Source organism: Athene noctua, chromosome 3 (genome assembly GCF_965140245.1).
Source record: "Athene noctua chromosome 3, bAthNoc1.hap1.1, whole genome shotgun sequence".
Classification (NCBI taxonomy): domain Eukaryota; kingdom Metazoa; phylum Chordata; class Aves; order Strigiformes; family Strigidae; genus Athene; species Athene noctua.
The window spans coordinates 17,195,961-17,218,342 of NC_134039.1; the positions used below are offsets into that span (position 1 = coordinate 17,195,961).

The following is a 22,382-nucleotide window of genomic DNA, read 5'->3' on the forward strand; positions in this document are numbered from 1 at the left end:
TACAGCATGAAGAATTAAGGTCTTGCTATCAAAAATACCCTGTCCCTGTGAATAGTCAGGTCACTGGAATGTTAGCAAAATCACTGCAGTGGGCCTGAGCCTTTCCAGCTACAGCTAGAGTAAGAGATGGCTACTGCTGCAAACAGATCATAAGTGCTTTTAAAATGTCATTTAATCCCTTGGAGTACATCTAGAAAGGAAGAGGAAAACAGAGAAAGCACTTTTTACACCAGCTATATATTTGACAGTTAAATGAACAAGCAGCCCCATTTGGACTACCTAGTGTTTCTGGACAGCTTGCAGGTCTGTGGAATATACCCTTGAACTGACTGAGAAATCGCTGTATAGTGGAAATGACATCTCCACATGCAAGAAATTATTGCAGCTACCTGGAAAATGCACACAAAGGACTTTCCTGGCAATTCTTTTCCTCTGGGAATCCAGGATCCCATAGAAGAAAGACCATAATGAAATCTAAGAGTAGTGTCCAGTACAAATGGTTTTCATTCTATTCAATTTTTTCCATTCCAAAGACACCCACCCCCCCAACTGTTTCTGCTACTGTGGCATAGGGCTATGCAATGTGCATGCCTTGCAGATGTGTTTCAAAGTACCTGCATACTAAAGTAGATGCTGCCCCACCACCGTTTTCCCCCATCACCCCTACATACCACAACCACCTTTAGAATTCAGTTTTCAGCCAATGTGCTATTGTGTCTTGACACTGAGGAAACAGAAAGAGTAGATAGTTCCAGTGTGAAAGTTTACTGTGTATTGAAGGTGTCCCCGCTGAAATGATTTAGCCATCTACCTTCAGAATTCTGTCATCAAAGTCAATAGGAAAAGGGTCACGTGGTTCCCGGTGGAACCCCTATTGATGGGGACATGGTTGCATGTGTCTAATTTGCCTAATGTCTGCCTCCAGGCCTGCCTCCACTGGTGCTCCAACTGCACACATGCTGCATTCTGCCACTGCCTCCACGGTTAACACCTATCTTCTCTTACTCACATATCCACACCTTTTCCATACTGCCATGTATTCTTGAAAGCTTTGATTTGGTATAGCAAGTGATCTTATGTGCTTTTAATTTTTTTTTTTTTTTAAAGAAAAACATTCTGCAGCTGTAGAGGGATTACCAAATCTTAGTAGTGTAAAGGATTGAACAAAGTAGTTTAGGGAAAAAAATTCAAGGCTATTGATGCAATTGAATCAAAATTGGCATAAAATCTCATAAGTCAAAACTGCTATCAAATCTAGTTCAGACTGAAAGGACTCAGGAAAATAAAAAATTTCTTCAGAGTACTGAAGTCAAATTTAATCACAGCTTTCTTAATAATACATGATCAGAATAAATGTTGTTTTAATCAAGCTAAAATGAGCTATCATCCCATGATCCCAGCCATTCAGAAGCACTATCAAAGTCCACTTGTAAGGGACTAAGCTAACATCCAGCAGATGTGGTGGACTGAACCTTGTAAATATCTTCTTTCTGCCATAAAAGCATCTTCATTGGTACTGATAAATCTATAGGACTCATGGAAATCTACTTTGGAATTCAAAAGTGAAGTAATTTTTTTTCTTAAGTAAGATGGAGACACCGTTTTCTTTTCATCTCAGTTCACAATAAATAGAGTGTCTCAGGATTTTTGGGAAAACTGGCGTGAGCCGAAAAGCAGAGAACATGTTAGGTACTCCAGTGAAAGACCAAGACAAGATTTCTAATGAGTTCAGAAATACTTTATAAGTGTTAGTTTCACATATCTCTGGAGTACTTCTTGCTTTGCTTCATGTACAAGTCATAGGAGGGAATGGATAATTTCAAGCTAAAGCCCCTGCAGTGACAACAGAGTCAAAAGGTGAATCTGCTTTGTACCCACAGGAGAAGAGTCCCTCTTTATAGAATGGAGGTTGGTGTTGAAGAGTTCCAGATGTCCTCCAGGTTATAGGTTGAGGTATTGATGGTAAATCATGACCGCTTTTCCAACCTCTGTCGATTTGGCTGGATGCAAATGTCCTTGCTATTTCACACTTCAGATATTTAGAAATGCTTCTCACACTGAGAGAAGTTTGAAATCAGCAATTTAAAACCTAAACCAAGAAAGGCTAACATCCATGTTGATCTTAATTAGCAAGACACAGTTATTACATATAACTAAACCAGAGCCTGGAGTGTGAATTTTGCAGGAGTTATAAAGTGATGATTAATCCCTAAATGAAGATTCCCTCCCTGATCTTTAAATTCAGGGACTGTTCTCCCTGTTAACAGAGGAAAGGACTTTGCTAAACTATGTTTGCCAATTCTTACTGGCAAATACACTGCTGGTAAAGACAAAAGCTGTTGTGTTATTAATGCATCAAAATTAATTATGCCTGTATAACTGGTTATCTTTGGCACAAGTACAGAGCTTGAGGGACCAGACATGGCGCTGCCCTATTTGTTACCATGGTAGACAATTATGAAAGAAGTACAGATCTGGACTTGTATAACTCAAAGGCAGTGCTGAGCAGATTGTAAATTTCCAGGTTAAGAGTAAAAGAAATATTCCTTTCTCAAAAGCTGTCATTTAGGACCTCTCAGAAGGAATCTGACCCACTTGCAGGGGGGAGAAAAGTAGAGTTCAAAGAGCTATGATCAATGTTGTACTGACTAATGGGTTTTCAAAAACCACTCTGGAAAATTCTCTTGATGTTCACTTAATCTGGTACAAGGTGGTAAAAGCAATGTAGATGTGGCACCAGTTTGATATTTTTAGCTTGTACTTCTCCAGCCATACTTTCTATAGTTGGGGCTGAATATGCAAGCAAAGTGGTGAGCAGCTTCTGTGAGACTGTAATAAAATATTCAATCTGGGTAAAATGGTATAACTACTTGCTGCTTTAGATAGCTGCTTTACTTGAAATTGGAGCTTTGGCAAACTCTGCAGTTAGCATAGGAACTGTGATGCTTGTAAGTACTGCTTTGAACTTGCACAGGGTAAACAAGTAACATGTGGGACATGGAGATAGCTTTTCTACTTCCCAAGAATGAAAAGCACCTATTTTGATAATCCCACAGATGCAAGGCTGCAGAAGGTTTGTGAGGAAATGGCAGGCAGTAGTGAGCGTCTTCGGTGCATAAGAACATCAGCAAAATACTTAGTAAGGTTTTGTGTCTTCTGACTGCAAAGAAAATTTTTCAAAATTATCTTCAGACCTGAATGCAGTCCAGTAGCTGAAGTACATTTAAACAGTGTGCCAAGCAGTGTGTTCTTTGCGTGTGCCAGATGTAAGCAAGCTGTGATTTATGTGTGCAAATGCCTCTGTGCATACGTGCATATTAGCTCAGCTGGAATTTAACATGAGCGCTTTTTAAAACTTGAATTCTGAGTTGCACTTCCCACGTTGTTTGTTCTTCTGTACTAGAACAAGCTCTGCTTTTGAAAAGATACAGAGTGGAACTTTACAAGAAGCTGAGGAGATAAAAGTTTTAGCTCAGTAACAAATGGAGGTGAGTGCTAGTGAGTCATCTGCTAAGTTTTGAGGGCAGATGGGTGGACAAGAAATTCCAAACCATGATTTTAGCACCACAAAAATCTCTCTAATCTCTGACCATAACTATGGGGTTGTTCAAAACCAAAATCTGGAAAGATGAGAACAGTTCACTTTCTCAGAACTCATCTTCCAAATGCAGATGCTAAGACAAATTTGTAAACTTTTAACTTGTGTCCAATGATAGCAGTTACACATCTGTCATCTCTGTGCAGAAACTGAGTGCTGAAAGGGTCAAATGCACATGCATTTGAGGGGAGGCGAAGACGCTCCACTGAGGGTGGCGTTGAAGGATTCTGACAAGGTGCCCTCCAGGTCCAAGACAAGCATAACTAGACAGAGAAAATGGACTTGAATTCTGCAGTGACTCATGGTGCTTGGTGTGCTTCTGTATGTTTTAGCCTAGTGATGCTGTTTCAAGCCACAGGGAAGACATGTGGGTATATCTGATAGTGAGTAAAGCATTACACAGCTCTTAGTGGCTGTGATGCCTTGCCATCTTGGTATGTTCAAGCCATAAAAGCTATTCCAGTTGTGTGTCATCAGTTCTAATTGCCCCCCTTCATTTTTTTGTGGTATTGTATGGTACAGCTCTAAGAGGCCAGAGTTACTTTCTCTTATGCATTTGTAGCTGAATACAACCTCTGAACTACATCAATTATTTTGCTAATCCCCTTCCTGACGACCAAATTATCTCAGAAAGTCGCTATGGTCATCTGTATGAAAAAGTGAAACTAACAGCTAGATGGTTATCTTCTGCATAACTCTGAGGGTTACACCTTGTAGTTATGGTGATCTAAGAGTCCAGAGCAAATGTTCCTGCTATGAGTCTTGTGCTCTCTTGCACTCTTGCTTTCATAAGATCCTGTTCTGAGCCAATTCAGCTCATTAAGCCAAGCTAAATTAAAAAAAAAAAAAAAAAAAAAAGGAGAAAGAAAAGAAAAATAGACCGTTTTCTCCAGCTTTAATGAGTTGAATTGTTTGTGAGAAGGGTTTGGCAAATGCCAGCACAAGGGCAAGGTGGGATGTGTATCTGGGAGCAGGAGATAAGGAAGGAGCAAAGGGTCATAGGCTGAAGAGGAGCAGGACCTCCCCCTTTTGGAAGCAGCAGGCTATTAGATCATTCTGATAGTTAATCTTTCTGTTGTTAGTCATTGCCTTAGACTGGGGGTGTCATGACAAAACCCTCGTTGCTATTGTTGTTACCCTTATGACACAGAGGAAACATGACTTGTTTCACATAATTTCCTTCATGTAAACAGTGAGTAGGAATTTCATGTGTCTGTGTTCAGGGCACAGGCAATGACTTCTCAACAGCTTTTGCTGGCTGATGAGAGCTGGGCTGGGAAATAAGGGTGGTGTTGACTCTGGAAATGGCTACAAAGAACAAGATGTAATCATTATGTGAAAGACACACTGAGAGACCCTGAAAAAAGAAACCACTTATTTCAATATATGTTGTCCTCTTAAGGTCACTTAGGCAAGGTCAGTGCAGTAACATTTGATGGTATACTTGTGCCAAAACGTCATAAGCAATCCAATTAAGCCATAAAAGCTGTTAATGGTGCAGTAGAAGCTGTATTTCCACTGGAAGTTTTGCTACTATAACACCACCAGCAACATATTCACACTATGCTATATGAGTATAGGCTGAGATTTATATGTGGCCTAGAGTAATGTAGAATCTTGAGTTTTGTGAAAAGTAGTCATGCTGTGGAATGGTTCCCCCGCAGAGATAGGCTAACAATGCAAAGTGTGGGTCTGGATCCAAAACTTTTAGCAGTTCACAAGTGGTCTACACCAATCTCTTATTTCTAGTCCCTAACTTTTCATATACCTATATATGGTTATATATATTTTTAAAGTCCCAGACTGGTCTCAGAAAACATACAGGAGCATGCCAAGCAGGAATTGCAAGCATAGTATATAGAATTTCATGTTAGAGTCAGGTAGTTGTGCATGAAGTCACCTAGTACTTTGTGTATTTGCACAATGTAATCTTTGGTTACCTGATTTGTGTACAGGTGCTCAAATTGTGTATGTGGAATGTCAGCAGTTGATTTACTGAAAACATTAAAAAATAGGTTACTATGTCTATGCAAGTTCACTACAAAGAATGCTCACAAGCTTGCCTATACATGTTAACTCTTTCTTTCTGTACCCTCTAACACTCTACATAATAACGTATCTTCTAAATCAGTGAATCAGTGGCAATATCTATGGAGCATCAATTTCATTTACCCCTCCTCAAGGAGCTTGTTCACTATTTGAAGAAGCCTTTTGTGACCCTTAGATGAAAGACCCTTCATCTGTGTAAAATATTATTATTGTTGTTGTTAGTCTAGTGTTTTCAGTGGGTTTTATTGGAACCTGATGTCCTGCCAAAAGTAACACCCTGAGAATCTTTCAACAACTGTTCCTGGGTGTTCTGTAGATTACTGCTGTTTTCTCATACACTGTCCCTGGGAATTACATTCTCAGATCAGAAAAAAATGTCAGTTGTCTTCCCTCTGTGAAAAGAACTGCTATTCAGGCTCTATATTAAAAGATTAGGCTAGTACTTTTTTTCTGGTGACTCATTATTCGGTTGTGGTTTGTTTTCTCATTAACCCCTTTGCAAATCAGGTTCAAAATGTTGAATATGATCAATGTGAATGGTCTTGTAGCATTATGCAAACACTCCACATAGCTGAGAATGGCCAGTTAAAGGAAGACTGGTGGAAAATTGGACCCAGATATTCAGTCAGCAACTTTCAACCCTGCAGACACAAAGAACCTTTAAGAGCTAACTTTATAATGAGGAGCTATAGTACAGCATGGCAGAAATTAAAGGGAGGCCCAAATCCCCTTAGTGACAATTGTGTTTTTCAGAGATCTCCTGGGTAGACATGGCTTTGAGAGACCTTTGGGAAGGGGTGTAGCAAATGAGGCCTTCCTAGGAGACTACTGGGGAAGCAAATGCCTCTGGGCCAGAATAGGAATGGGAGGAGATTAAAGCAGAATAACCATTTCTCTGACAATTGAATGCCCAAATTCTGCAAATATTGTCTTCTTCTCAAACACATTCACATTCAGCCACCAAAACAAAATTTGCAGGAACTGAAGTTCCTTATAATTCCTTTGTCATTGTATCTGGTGTTTATCCTGTAGTTACTCCCTTCAAGATGGCTGAGGGACAAAAGAAGTGGGAACCACTGATGCAGAACAAATGCCCTGGATTTCAAGCAGAGCTCACTCAGTATGCATTTTGTATCAGAGCTGGATTCTTATAAGGGGGTAGCCAAAAAGCTGTGTCCCAATGAACTCCTGGAGGTTTGAAAAGGGATAGAAGAGTTTGGGAGAAGGAGGAAAAAAAACCCCTGGACCATGTAGGGCAGACTAGGCACTGGATGCCTGTGTTTGGAGCACCATGGTGGTTGTGATGGTCATTAATTGGCCTGGGCTCAGAGAAGTAGCTCATATTAGCTCCCAGTTTTAGCTGTGCATCGAAACATTTACACATACCTAACACAAAGTGATGGAAGACTTTATCCCTACAATTTAACCACTTTTGATCACATTTTTCCTTTTCTGGTTTCTGCCTTCCCCAGCAGCTCAGCTGTCATTGGAGCAGCTCAGCTTTATTGTCAATATGCTGTGCAGCAGTCCTTTCAAGGGATTTTGTGGTGCCTTTCTGTGCACTCACTTCAGTCTTTTTTTTTCTGAAAAACAAAACCAAAAGCCAGTCTGTCCCTTTTTTCATATTCAGTTTCTCATACCCTGTATGGGCACCCACACTAATACTCTGTTTGATGCTGCTGCTGACACGATCAGAGAAGATAGGCAAAAGAAACTTCTTTCCACCTATTAATATGATTATCATGACCAGTGACTCTTAATCTATATTTATCCCTACCTGACAGGAAGATAAATATTTAGTTAAATCCGTACAATTGTTCTCCTCAGTTTTTGACCCTGGCACCAAATATTCTTGTCTTTGTTGGGCCTTTTGAAGATATTTTCCCTTGTAATCTACCTTCTGAAGAAATACTGCCTCAAAGGATACCTCCGCAATCTTCCATCTTGAAGGCCTTCACTCATCTACACCTATTACATTTGAATGTAGCTGCAAAGTCTTTCCTCTCCCTACCTGCCCTCCCTACCTTAATTTCATACATCCTTCTAACAGCTCAGCTCCTGCAGCATTTGAGTACAGAATGTGAATTTCCCTCTGCTTGCAGGTATCAACATGTTAGTGTTGATTGTGTACGTAATACAGGTGCCTTGGGCAAAAGGCAGACTGAATGCTGCTTGGTAACAGCTACAATATTCCCACAGTTTTGGGCCCACAGGATATTATCTATAGCATGACCAAGAGGAGTCACAGAGTCCTACCTGCCCTTCACAATGCACCGGGAGGAGAAGGCCTTCAAAGGACAAAGATCGTTCCATACAAAGATTGTGATCAGTAAATCACAGCCTTTTCTTAGCTTGTGTGTTTTGCTGGTCCTAAGACAAACTTCCCACAAGTGTTGCTCTCTTCTGCTGAATCAGCCTTACGCCCACTGAGCAGATGATAACAAATGAAGATGTACTTTGTCATGTACAGGGTACAAATGTATGGAAATGGCTGATATAGCTGAAGGAGTTACTGAGCTAGATACTGTCCCTTACTTCTCAGAGAGATCAAGAACAGTGCTAGAGACAGTGTCTTCTGATTGAAAGATAGCCACTGGGAACAGTATCCTTTCAGAGTACTCCAGCCAGATCTGCAATAGTATATACCCACAATGTACTTCATAAACAGATTTATCAAGTCCATGGACATACATGGTTAATTTTTCAGAGCTCATGGTAAAAGCTCAGTGCTACTTGCTTTTGCATAACTCCTTTGAGGTTTAGTTGGCTGAACTTCATTTTTTCATAAGTCATTTGATAATATGTAAAATTTAAAAATGGGAGGAATATAAAAATTATGTTAGGCATACCAGTAACAGACAGACTGGTCTCCTAGCTGAGAAATGAATTGTCATTAGATAGGAAAAAAACAGGGAGAGGAACAAAAAAATTGCTTTTGGATCAGAATAAAGAAAAACTTATTGCTATCATTTGCAGCCAAAGAGCAATGCATCTTTTTGGTTTTTAGCTATTCTTTGCTGTTGGCGGCTACAGGGACACCTTTTCCTGCAGCTGGCCGAGCATCTGTGTCAGTTGCTCCCACAGGAGAGATAATGTCCCTGTTTGTATGTTGTGTGAGTGGGGCAAGAGGAAGCGCTTTAAAACGACCCTGCCCCACCCTGGCTGTTAACACCTGAGTTCACCACCACGTCGGCCCACATCCGAACCTTGAGCCTATTCCCCCACCTGGGGATCCATAAGAGAACTGTAATTTTGCCATGGCCCAAAAAAGTGAACACTCTAAGACTGACCTAGTTCAGTAACTCAGGGTGATGCCTGGAGGCTTGTGGATGAGGATAGTGCAGAGAGGGTTGGAAATGAATCAGACACCTACTCAGCTCAACATTGCTAACCAAAAGCTAACCTAATTAGTAGTCACCAAGACCTGTTGCCATCTGCTCTTGAGTTGCCTGTCTGAGCCTGGCTCTGAGCTCAAAACTCTGCAGAGAGACACAGATCTACAGCATGCCTGCAACACTGTCCACATCAGAGATGGCTTTAGTTATCCCTATTTTTCATTGTCTCAGCAGAATAATTGAGCATTAGATCATCTCAGAGTTGAAACACACCTCTTGCTATACTTAGTAGCTCAGGCTAGATGAAGTTGAGAGCTCCATCTTCTCTGGTTTCTGGAAACAGAGACCTTCAGGACTCTCAGTTCTCTCTATCTGTTCCCCCCTTTTGGCTTACTAGCATTGATAATCCATCATTTTGTGGACCAAACCCTGCTGGAACTCTCTTCTGGGGATGCAGTCCCTTTTTTTTTTTTTTTTTTTTCCTTCATGATTTGCTTCTTATACTTAAGTATTTATTTTGGGATGTGTTTGGTTTGGGTTTTTTTCCTTTTTTTTCTTATCCTGGGATGCTGAAGATATTGCCTCCTCTGAGTATGTGTTAATTTTTTTTTTTTTTTTTTTTTTTTTTTGTAGTCCTATATCTCTTTCCCCCAAGATCTCTCTAGCTGCACCTGGATATGAGTAGTTTTATCCCTCAAACTCTGTTGTGCCCTGGGTCCTCATCTGAGAAGGAAGGAAGAAGGGCTTTTATTGTGCTGGTGGACTTCGCCCATCCCTCTCTGGATCTGAATAGGCCAGCATTATTTCACAAGTGCTAAATCCACCCACAATGGTTTTAAATGGTTGAGCTGCTGAGCCAGCTGAACAGCCAACACCAGAGGGGAAACCACATTTCGTGGGCGCTTCAGATTCCTTCAGACTGTACGTGGAGCCATTAAGAGCAAAGTAAAAGCCCTTTGACACAACACCCTTCAGCAACTTTTTCACAGCTACATGTGAAAAATGGCGACTGGCTAAAGAATTGGTCCAGAATCAGCTCCCAAGAATCTAGCACATTAAGATGGAGTTCAAATCTATTTCTGTTAAAAGGGAGGAAAATGGCAGCATATTGTATTTTCTTGTAGCATATTAGTTCTTTGCTGGATGTCTCTGATAGTGTGGATTGCCAGTCAAGGTATCACCACGGGAAAAAGATAAAAAAAACCCACATGCTTATGTTATGCAGAAATATTTTTTATTGTATTTTTGTTTGTATCTGTTTTCTTTATTCTTTATGTCTAAGTTTAGAATAACCCAGATTTTATATCTCATGGTTGATCATCCCAGAACTAGATCTTCAGCTAACATGACCAGCCAAGAAATACCCAAGAATGCAAACAATAATCCCATTGCAATAAGATGGATGAAGGCCTATCTAAAGGAGATACTATTTCTGTCTCTGTCCAGACTTGTGAAGCCAGGGGACTTAACTCTTCCTTAGAAGACATAATTGCATATTCCCTAAACAATTTCTTTCACAATCATCTGGGTTAGTTTAGACACTCAGTAATGGAGGCTTCCTAGCCCAGACAGTCTTGATAGAGCCATCACTTCACTTCGAGCAATTGCATTGAGAGAGCAATAATAATTGATGGTGGTGACAGGAATGAACCTCCCCCCTTCAGCGCTTCAGCTCCAGTCAGCAAAAAATGTGTGGCTACAGCCTGAAATCACAAAGGGACATGCAGGAACATTTCATCTTGAATCAGCTAAAAAAAGGTGCAAACTTGAAGTTGCATCAAGAACCTGTATGGTCATTCTGAGTCAGAATTTGTTTAATATAATTTGTTTAATATAATTTAGCTTGTTTCACTTTGGCTTTGGGGCTTGCTTTCTACACCAACAAGGTTGAGCGTGACTGTAGCACCACCAAGAAAGAGGTGCAAACACAGCTGTGTGCCTGAACTTTTGAAAGTGTGTTGAAATTTGTTTCCAATTGATGTTGAAGTTACATTCAGCAGGGAAGAAATTGTGTTTGTTCTCTCACTGACAAATTAATGTTCTTCTTTACACTGTGTGAAGTAACAGAATAGTCTCTGATGAGTAAATAAAAAACCCTTAACAATTCCTTAAAAAAAATAATGGAGATTAAGAATTGAGCCAGTGAGAAGTAAAAGTGAAACCACAGAACACACTGCTGCTGCATGGTAATTCACCCATCCAGAGATGATTGGTCTTTCCTTCCTGCTTCTATCACTTTCTGCTTGTGTGTCCCTGAGTATATTTGTGGTCATTTAACTGTCTCTGTCTTGACCTAATATCTGTAAAATAGGCAGGAAAACACCTCTTGCTCCATATGGGGATTGTGATATTTACAAAATGCTTGGAGAACTAGGGACCACAGAACTTGGTTCTCATACATGTCCTGTCAGTACAGAGTATTGCTGTGTTGTTATTTTCTGCAGAAACATTCCTTCAGTAAAACATAGGCTACGGAAGAATGGTTGGTTGCCCTTTGGTTCTTGTTAGATTGGTAGGAATGGTTATTTTTCTCATGTAACTAAGGTCTGCAGTGAATTTGGGCCTTTTTTTTAATCCCCCAAAATATCATTTGGAGTTGTGTGAGTGCAAAGAGAAAATCAATTTAATTTTCTTGTTCTCATTTCTCTAAACCTGTTGACAGGATTCCCCCAGAATTTCCAGCACTTGCTGAACCTTGACCTAAGCAGCTTCATGAGAAATTTCTTCCCCCAGGGTTTTTTCAGATAGAAAGTTCAAGATCCTGAGTATAATGGTTTTCACAGCTGTAATTATAGGGTCACATATCTGATTCATGTAATTTGACAAGGAATTATAACTTGCCTGGTTCAAAGGAGTGTGTCAAGATGTATGGTAACTGGTGATGTGAATCTTGCAGCATCTGCACATGGGCTCTTCCATCATTCCGGTGTCTAATTCAAATGTTTCTGTTATGTGTTTACATACCTGGGGCAGGCTACATTGCAATATTCTTGTATTGGCTTTTCTCAGAGAGAGTTTTATAAACATATGATTCACAAGTTAGAGATGGGGACATGGCAGTGAAAATGCTCATGCACCCTTTTGTACTTGAGAAACTCACATTTCTCTGTGTGGTTATTGTATGCACACAGCATTGCCCGTTTTTGGTTCTCAGAATAGAAACGTAACATGAATACGTATTTTACAGGAAGGGCTGAGAAATGATAACTTGGCTTCCATTTTTAGTGTCTAAATGAGTAGAGATGCTGTACCTGTTTGCTGGCTGAGAGCGAACAGAGTGTGTGGTTCAGCTCTCAGGCATGGGCAGGAATAAAGCTGAGGGAGGCAACATTTTGACAGAAGACACAAAAATTGATTTAGCCATGGTTTAGCAGGTACTTCACATTGCAGAGGACTCCCACTCACAAAGATGTCTCCGTGGGAAGTTTTACTGTTGGCCAGCCAGGAGAACCATGTGTTGCCATCATCACAACCAGGCTTATGATTAAATAAATAAAACTAAATAAAACCCACTCATTGACCCATGTGCTCAAATCTGCAAGGTGCAAGTGTCGGTAACATGCATCTCTATCTCAATGGTGAAACAGGGACATGGCGAGAGATGGTGCCCCTAAAGGTTGTGGCTGAGTAGGAGATGGTGGAACGAGGGGAAAGGGGTCCTGCTGGCAGCAACATGCAGGTGCTGTGAGCAGGCCAAGCTGGGCGGGCGATGTGGCACAGGAGTGGTAGGAGGGTTGTCCTTGGCTGGTTTGGTGCAACTGGTGGCTGAGCTTGTCCTCCAGACAGGGTGCAGCCATGCTGACTTGCTACGGCTCTCAGTGGGGCATGGGGCCCCCAGCACACAAAGCCCTGAGCGTCTCCTCAGCCCCCAGTGCTGCATAGGCACCATCTTGTCACCTCAGGTCCTGTGCCACTTCACCCCATTCCCACGGCCTCAGGGAAGCCTCATGCCTCCTGAGCCTTGCTCTCTCTTTGCTCCCCCTGCTTTAGTTGTATAAGCTTTATAAAGTAGCCACAGAAATCTATTATTAATAAGTTTTTGTAGCTGCCAACCTCTGGGGTCCACTCCCATGACCTCAGGGAAAGTGGTAGAACCCTCCAACCCAAGTGACTCCCTCCCTCTCAATCTCCTCTTTGGAAATGTCTGGATTTCCTCAGATTACTTTTATATTGCCCATTTTCCCTCCCTTGTTGCTTTGACTGTTTCTAGCTGTGACCCAAGGTCTGGCTCTGCTGTGGTTACCAGACATGGAGGTGAGGTGCTGTGTGCTCTAGTCTGTGATGGACCAAACCTACAAGGCAGTGGGGGAAAATGTCCCATAATTTACTGTTATGGCAGCCCCAGCTCTGAGTGTAACTTGTATGTCTGCTGCCACATGTTGTAGGCCAGCATGCATTGTTGCTGCAGACCTATGTTCAACTGCAGGCAGAGCCTCTTATGGAGCCCTGCAAGGTCTGGGCATCCCTTGCCCCTTCAAGGCCAAAGAGCTGGCAGCACTCATACAGCAACTTTGCCCTCTGCCACAGCGAGCCTGGGGTCCGAATGCTCTGCAGTCAGTGTCCTCTGGCAACATGGCCTCATTTCTGTAGCACTGGTGGGCAACTTTTTAGATACATCAGAGGAAATGGCTGTTCTAACAGAACTTCATTGCCTTTTTCTTTCTGCTGCAGGGTTATCTTAATCCTACCCTAACCCTAAATCCAGTGGAAGAATCCTATTTACAACAGTCCCTTGCGCTTTTCTGTGGGAGGCCCCTGCATGCCAATTGTTTCAGTGAGAGCAGATTCCCGGACCGATGGATCAGTCAGGCTAATTCACTATTTGATATGCTCTCTATCTTTTGCCCCCTTTCCCTTCTCTGCCTTCACATGCAGTGTTTCACGATGGACATGGCCTGCCTAGTGCATGGGCCCAGGCTTTCTCACTCGGAAGGACATTGATACTCTCACCACCCCTCAACCATGTGGAGTGCGAGGCACCAGATCAACCTCTGGTGTAAGGCCACTGAATTCCATAGGATAACTCCAAGGGTATATTTGACTCCACATGTGCCTCATTTTCCCTAGATACCCTAAAACCCGAGGTCCAGATCCTCAAGATGAAAAATACCAGCCCCATGTTTGGGAAGGGCTTAAGTGAATGTTCACCCTAAATGGGAAGGCTGGCCGTGTCCAGGTAGAGTGAGCAGGAGGAATGTATAGGAGAGAGGAGAAATGCTACATCTGACTATAGAACAAAGGACTGGTTAGTACTGGCTGTAAGAAAAAGTCTCCTTCTTCTTGGGACCAGTACAGGTAATGCTACGCGGACTTGCAGGTCCCTGCAGCTGCGGGAGAAGAGCATAGGATCATTATTGCTTTGAAGCATGATATCCTATTTCACACCTGTTTTTTGACCAACTAGGGCATGGTGAATCTCTGCCTAAGCCTCTAGCTAGGCCTGTAAAGGCTTTACTCTCAAGTAAGTCAAAAATCTTGCAGTCTGAGTGGCGTCCACTAGTGAGAACAGCAATCATTGCTACTGCTTGGGCCTCCCTGCTTCTTCCACTGGCTACACCCAGACCTGGACCTTCAGCTAACTGAAGTGAGGGGTAGCTGCCACTGAAAGGACAGATCCTGCTGCCTCTACATGCTCTCATGGCCACATAGTCCTAGTCATTGGCAGTCGTCTGATCCTCTCAGGAACCACTGCAGAACAGCAAACCAGAACAGTAGCCCTGCCAAAAAGTGATTATTTTTTTCTGAGTTTAGCTCCCTTGAACCAGCTTTACCAGAGTCAAATGAATGGCAGAGGTGGTGGAGTGCACCCCTGGGAGTAGGGAGTGGGATTCTGCTTGAGGGGCTGTAGTAATTGGGTTAGTTTAGTTAAAAACACAGTGAGATGAGCTCTTCAACTCTTGACGGCTGTGGCACACACCATACAGGGACGTCACAGGAATGGCTCTTTCTGAAGCACTTGAGATTTTCTTTCTGAAAAGCTCTTTTTCTCTCTCTATGCAAACTGTCTATCTAGGCCCAAATTACAGAATCTGGATAATGCTACTGAAACCCACTGGGGCAGGGACGCTGCTCCATTGGCAATATCAGATTGCCACTGTTCCAGGAAATCACTGAAGGAGAGTAAAGGCCCTACGGCACTAGAAAGCACAAGCTGGTTGTTGCTGCAGAAGCAGGCAAATACGTGCCCAAGCCAAGAACTTGTAAGCACATCACAGCCTCGAGGCACACATTAAAGCCACAAAAAAACACAAACCCAAAAGTCTAACCCAGTTGTGAACACACTCCCTGCATCCCCTCATCAGGCCTAGACTGAAAGTGGGATGTGGGAGATGGCATTTACTGTGGTAAGTGGCTTTGCATTTGTTTTGTGGGCATTTTGGAAAAGTTTACACTGTCAAACCTATAGCTAACTCTATTTATTTGTCTGTCTAAAATCCCTGCTGTAGAACTGGTCAAAAACTGAGAACTAGAAGTAAACTGTCCAATTATTTAAAATCTGTTTTCTTTGCAAGTTTCTTGTAAACCTGTCTTCATTTCTACAGACATATTTTGCATTCGAAGTATTTGCCAAACAGCTTCTGCCAAAAAAATTCAGTGTAGGGTTTGTTTTCAACTATGATTATTTTATCTGTTTACTCTTTTTACTTTTGATGTATGAATGATTCCCTAAATGGTGAGGTATTATTTCTGCTTTTCGTCCCAGAGGATTGTAAATTTTTTTATCCAAAGAGTAAGAAACTATAAAAAGAAAGACGCAACATACAATATATAGGGTCTTTTGAAACACGAGTATGGATGACATCCCTTAAACACCCATTTATACAGAATATAACACTGATTCACGAATAAGAAAATACAAAAATACAAACCTAATAAAATTCTGGAGCTGTTTAGTATGAGCCCCAATCTTTGCTCCATTCTGCAGTATTCATCTGGGGCTCTGACAGATTTAGCCATGGCAATAATGTGTGAGTGTTACTGATTTCAGCTGTCCACAGACTTTCCCCCAGTTACGGCTGCTGTGGTGGGAGTGGTGAAACGGATGTTGTCTCAGTCACTCCTATTCAAAATCTGGTACATTAGCTTAAATCACCGATGAAACAGGGTTGTGTTAAGATGCCAGATCGTGAACCGCAGCAGCTGAGGTACACAGCTAAACAGATTTAATGGGTCTTTTGCTGCTGAAAAGAATAGTCCTGTATAGCTCCCTCCTCCTCTCTCCCCCCTGCAAATCTCTGTGGAAGGGCTGGAAGTGAGAGTTGGGGGGAATAATAGCATAAAGAATTGCAGATAAATCAGCCAGAGAGTGATTATCAAAGCCATACTTCTAATTTATAAACCTTTGTTTCCTGAAGTAAAAAGAAGTTGGGGATGGGATCTTGTTGTGTTGTTTTATTTGTTTCTATCCTAGACATGTTTTTCTGATCCCAGATATCTCAGGATGTACTCTTGTTTGTTATATCTCATCAGGTTACTGGTCTGCCTGCCTGGTTTCTCATTCATGGCAGATGCTTAATAGGGGAAGGTGAAAGTATCACTTGGAAGCCGCAAATAGAGATGTCTAGGAAGAAAAACACATCATTCAAATTAATTCATGATAAAATTTTATCTTTTAATAGGTAAATTAATATTTTAATTCATGTTTTATCTTTTGTCTTAGATTTGGCTGTCTGGCATATATCTGGTGAGGCTGCTCTACACTCTTTGTGTTTTTGGTTTTTTTAATTTCAGCACCATCTCCTTTTAGCATCTCTCTGTGCACAGTTTGAGGTTTTGTTGGTCTTCCTAGAAGTCAGATCTGTAAAACAGACTCATTTGAAACACAGAGAACAATAGAATTTTTGTGAGGGAGAAAGTGGGTTAATGAGAGTTACTTCTTGCTGTTAAAAAGCAATCCTAGGTCTCACTTACGGACAGATGGTGTATAACTTCTCTAAAGCAAGATACCACTTGTGGTCTGGTCAGCAGTTGTGCCATTGGCTGTTGGGAACTGAAAAGCATATTTATTTTTATCCTGCTATTGGCTTATGGGATTTGAAAGTACCTTTTTTAGCTTGCATAACTGTAAATATTGTTACTGGACCTCTCGAACTCTTCTCAATGCTTGCTCCAATATTTGACCTTCTAACCTGCTCCAGGAGATGGCAAATTCCACAGGCTGATGACATGCTGGGTGAGGGAGTGTCTCCTGTTATGGAGACTTTCAGTTTTGCTGAGTGAACTCCTGTTCTCATGCTTTAGGATAAGCAAAAAATTGGGACTGATCAGTTCTCCTTAGAGCCTTCTTAAATCTTGATTGCTTTTTCTAGGTCTCTCCTATGCTAGGCCAGAAGCTCACACTGTTTTCATTCTCTTGTTACCTGTATAGTCTGGCCATGTACATGTGTAAGAAATGCTAGTAGGTACTGTGCAACTCCTTTGGGCACAGGACTGTCCCTCTATAACTAAAAATTCCTATTTCTGTATTGTATCATAACTTTAATGACTGTTCCTGCTACTCCATCCAGGAGCTCTTTGAGGAGGAGTGAGTCATGCATTGCCAGCCCAGAGTCTGCAGTGCACATTCCCACAGGCTCTTCATAAACCCACAGCTGGAAACTTCTGAGAAGACATGAAGACACCTGCTCTGCATTTAGTGCTCAGATCAGAGACTCAAAAGACGCTTTTAAATGTACTTTCAACTGAAAGACTTCTCTTTTTTTTGTCCACCACTGATCACTCCTCCCCTCACCTCACACTTGTCAAGTCATGTCATTGCCAGGACCCTCTGCTTGTCTCAGCTATGTGTAATGAATCCTGATTTAGAATTCTGCAAACCACTCCAATTTGTCATGAACGGGTGATTAAGATCACTTAAAGAAATACATTCAAAGATATTAGCGAAAGCGGGTTTAATATGTTATAAAAGTGCAACAGAACAAAGTTCAGTGGCAAGGCTCACTCTATTACTGTACAGCACAATCGTTTGAACAATGATTCAAAACTACCAAGTCACAAATCAAAGTTACCAAGACAAAATCAAAGATACCAAGGCACAAATCAAAGTTACCATACTACAAGGTTATGCATAGTATCGGTTGCTTACCAAAGATATGCTGTTAGTAAAAGGTCTCTCTGTCTTGAAGAGGCACCTTTAGAGGTGTCCTAGCTCAAGAGGAGATCACTGCCATGCAGCTAAGCTGCCTAGCTGGGAAAGCTCAAAAAAGGCTCACTTAGGCTGTCATATTTATGGAGTAAAGTGGTTGGCTTGTAGTCAAATTACATGCGATGGGAAAGGTATGTATGAGACTCCTTGTACCCACAAATTCATTTGTTCCTTGATAAATGAGTCTTGGAAAAGCCACCTGCTATTCATGTGTTAAGCACATGATTGGTGCTCCAAGCTCATATGCATCAATGCTCACTGTGTCACTCTGCTCCTTTGTGGGTTTACAGGGAACAGATTGAAATTAGAGGAGTTGTTGGCCCGTTTATGGCTTACGCCTTTACCTCCTTTGGAGCCTGAACCAAACTACTGCTTGTTTGGTTAAAAGGTTGAGTGCATTCTTATCACTATGTGGTTGTATGTAATACTCCTTCCCTCCCCTGTTAGCACTGTATATTTCCCAGTCATAAGCATGCAGGAATCTGTGTGCATTCACCTATATTTTGTACTGTCTGTTGGCTTCATGAAATCCCTGTAAGGTATCGCAAAGAAAATCTCAGTAGCATGATTTCTCTTGTGGCAACCTGTGTAAAGATGAATAGAAACACTCCACCCCTTCCTGCTCTAGAAGCAGATATGTATGCTCTTTTCAGTTTTGTCACTCAAGGAACCTTTAATCTTCTGGGCTTATTTATCTGAGTATTGTAAAGGCTGAAGATGGTGACAATCCCTTTTGGCTCTTTACTTAACCTCAAGATGGGTTGAAAGAAAAAATTCCAAACCCTGGATTTTTTCAGAAGTTTATGAGCATTTTAACTGGTGAAACTGTTTTTTTTATCTATGAAACCTGGGCTTCAAATCCACGATAGACCTGAAACTTTCCATTGGGTGGAGTGATTTAATATACAAGGAGTTCATTTGACATTTTGTTTAGTATAATTTTCTTGTCCTCTTTGCCCTTTGCCCCAGTTGCTGGCGTACTGATTTCTATACTTTTCTCCTTATTATCCAGCTCTAGGAAAGCCTCTCTCTTCCTCAGTCCTAAATAGATTACGTTTTCACCAGCTGTCACAGCTACCTGTGTATCCTCCTCAGTTATCACATTTCTTATCTGAGCATAACTGTTCCCAGGTCTTCAGAAACTGCTCTGCACCTCATATCTCAGTGGAGATACATTCTGCAGGATCAGGGAGTCTCAGTCCTTCCTTCTAGTTAAGGATAGTTATCCAGTTTATTCTCCAAGAACACAAATCTTTCCATTTTAGTTTCTTTGACATGGGCCAAAGAAATAAAAATTGAGACACCAGATATACTTCCCCACTTTCAAGTCTAAGGATGGTTAAGACCATTACAGACAGAAAAATCAGCTGCAAAATTTGGACCCTGCTGCCAAACTTCTCAGGGCTGGAAGCTGTACCCTGGGCAGTCCTTCATATTCTTCCCTTCTCCAGAGTTGTCTGAAGTGTGGACCTGGACTTGAACTTCTGAAGTTTGACGGGTGTTTGTGATCTGGGGTTTTGATTCCATTTCATCTCTAATAGTTTCTTTTTCCAAACCCTTGGGTAGTTGCCTTTTCTAATAGTTTTTTTTTTCCAAACCCTTGGGTAGTTGCCCTTTCCTAGAACACATGCTGAGCACAAGAAACACCCTTCTGAAAAAACACAAACACTCAGAAGAGGAACACAGAGAACTGAAAGAGCTTCACCAAGAAGTTTTGTTTCTCTATAAACCCTACATAGGAAACCCTGGCCTCTGTGCTTCCTCAGCGTTTGTTGTATTTATTTCTTTTCCTCCTCTCCAGATTGGAAGCACTTTCTGCCAAACAGAGAAAGGCTTTGTGAGATGAGGAATGGCTCAGATTTTTGCAGCCTGTAAAGTATGTACTGCCTCCTTCTGAGAGCTGAAGGCTAATTTCTGACCTTGATGCCCCTCCTTCCCCACAAAAGCAGCTCTTTTTAGTAATACTCCTCTTCTTACCCTCACTCTTTTTGAAAAAGGCCCATTACAGCTCCTGACAGAACAGGGCAGAGATCCTGCTGCTAGCTTTTCTTCAAATGAGAACAGAGAGAAAAAGCAGCACTGAGTTTTCAAGGGAAATGCGCTACCAAAGCTGAGGAACAAATGATAGGAGCAATGGATATTCTCCCCAAACTGGGGACCTTCCCTCCCGCTTCTCCCTCCCATGAGTATTTCCCTGAAATGGACTCACTTGTAGATTGATGCTCTCCCCTTCCGAGGCCATCCTTTTGCCCCCAAGTCTCTTCCTCTGCAGACGACACACAGCACGGGGCACTCTGCACTCCTGGAAACTCTCTCTTCGCTGGACCGGGACGCGCAGCTGCTGGAACAGACCTGCTATTCATCTGCCGGCGGCCGGCCGCCCGCCTTGGCATCAGCTGGGGGGCGAGAAAGGGGGTGGCACGCCAATTCTTCATTGTCCGGGCAGTCCATGGAACAAGCATCCCTCTTAGACTTTCCGTGACAGTTGTGTTCATTACATGTCTGTGCTACCTCTCTGAGTCCAGCTGAGCCTCATGAGCTCACTCGGGCTGGGACACGGTGATGCAGCCAGTGTACCAAGAGGTTCCTGGCATGGGCTGTGCAGCCACAGCAACGATTCTGATCTCTCTCTCTCACCAGCTCACAGACGAAACTGACAGTGGAAGAGATTAGATTCAAAAAGTTGTGCCAGCTAGCTGCTGCTGTTACTGCTGCAAAGATACTGTTACATCTCAGCTAAAATTTACACTTTACTCTCTTTATAGTGCCTTCTTCTCATTTTTCTCCCCAGCCAAAATGCCCTTCCTTTCCCCTACCTAACACTTTTTTGGGTTGAATTTGATATGCCTGGTCTTAGCTGAAATTAAATCTTGCTTTTTGCTTCTGTTAAAAGCAACTATGAATGACACTGGAACGGAAATGTATGCAGCCAGAATTAAGTCACAGCATAGAAAAATATGTTGTTATTATTAGGTAGAATCCTCAGGCAGAAAATCAGAGTAATTCTCTAGGTTCTAGAGAAACTTTGCTACTCTGTACTACCTGCAGATCAAGTAGGCATGTCTGGCTTTTGAAGGACAATTTCTGTAGTTACAGTAGCATAGAAAATTTGTAGTAAAATGTACCGTTTAAACAGTTTAGCCAAATGCACATTGTAGCACTCCAGCCTCACTAAAAGTGCTGACAAGTCTGTCAGTAGACGATCCTGTTGCACTGATGCTTCCCAGCAAAAGGCTTCATTTTGCAATGAAAATACCAGTGCTTAGTGCTGCAAGTTCATTTCAAAGTGCTGATGAATTTAGCCTCTCTGCATTCCTCTCTAACAGCTTTTTAATTTTACTTATAGATGTATGAGATAAAGCAGTGAGATGTGTTTAGGGAGCGGGCTAATGTCATGCTGGAAAGTAGGGCTAGGATACAGCCCATTTCATCCTTAGAGTTTGACCTAACACTGAGAGCCCACCAGGAACCATGAGGCTGATTCTACAACCAAAAGCCACCCTAACGCTTCCCACTTCTGAATTAAAATTAAGATACCTGTATCTTGTTATCACTGAAGTGACTCTTTAAATCCTACAGGGAAAGGGAGTTGAGGGGAAAGAGGCTACTCATCCCAACTCTTCAGCACCTGTTGGCTTTAGATTTGCGCTTTTTTTTTTTTTTTTTTTTTTTTTTTAAGGTAAGGAGTATTTAACCCAAAATGTAGCCATCTGCTGCTGCTGTTGATTTGGTCTCCTGTTGGGAATCTGTATGTTAACTAAAAACTCCCTGTAAGTATACTATTGCACAGATGTTAATATAAGTAATTATCTGTTTTAATTTACTTTTCTTAGTGTAGCCTATAAAAAGATGTTATGGTTGATCAGTTTATAAATATATATTGTTAATTAATAGATAATTTACACTGGATGAGTGTCCACTGTGTTTTTTCAGGCACTCCTGGGAGTTAAAAGGACTTCATGTTATGCAGGTCCTCTGTGAACTGACTTCCAGTAAACAACCCACAAAGTCTGGCTAAAGTTTTCTGAGTTCCTATATATGCCATAAGTATAAAAACAAGTCCAAAATATCTTCTAGTGGTCAGGCAGGAATGAAGTAGCTATCATTTTATTTAGTAGATAAACAAATATCACCAGTGTACAAATTTTAGACAAGACTGCATATATAACAATGTGCCTTTTAAAAATTATTTTTTCTTAGTATATCTAAATGCTGTGATAGGAGCTCTTTTTTTTTTTTTTTTTTTTTTACACAC

General features: G+C 41.6%; 1 protein-coding gene across 2 annotated transcripts in view; it reads right to left on the minus strand.

The window, feature by feature from the left end:
• Positions 1–20,563, minus strand: part of NINJ2 (ninjurin 2) — a 49,053-nt gene extending 28,490 nt beyond the window's left edge. For both annotated transcript variants that reach the window (XM_074901289.1, XM_074901288.1), the window contains exon 1: positions 20,337–20,563. In XM_074901289.1, the coding sequence (XP_074757390.1) occupies positions 20,337–20,369 (33 nt within the window). In that variant the 5' untranslated portion in view covers positions 20,370–20,563. The remainder of the gene's footprint in view (positions 1–20,336) is intronic.
• Between the last annotated feature and the right edge of the window lie 1,819 nt (positions 20,564–22,382).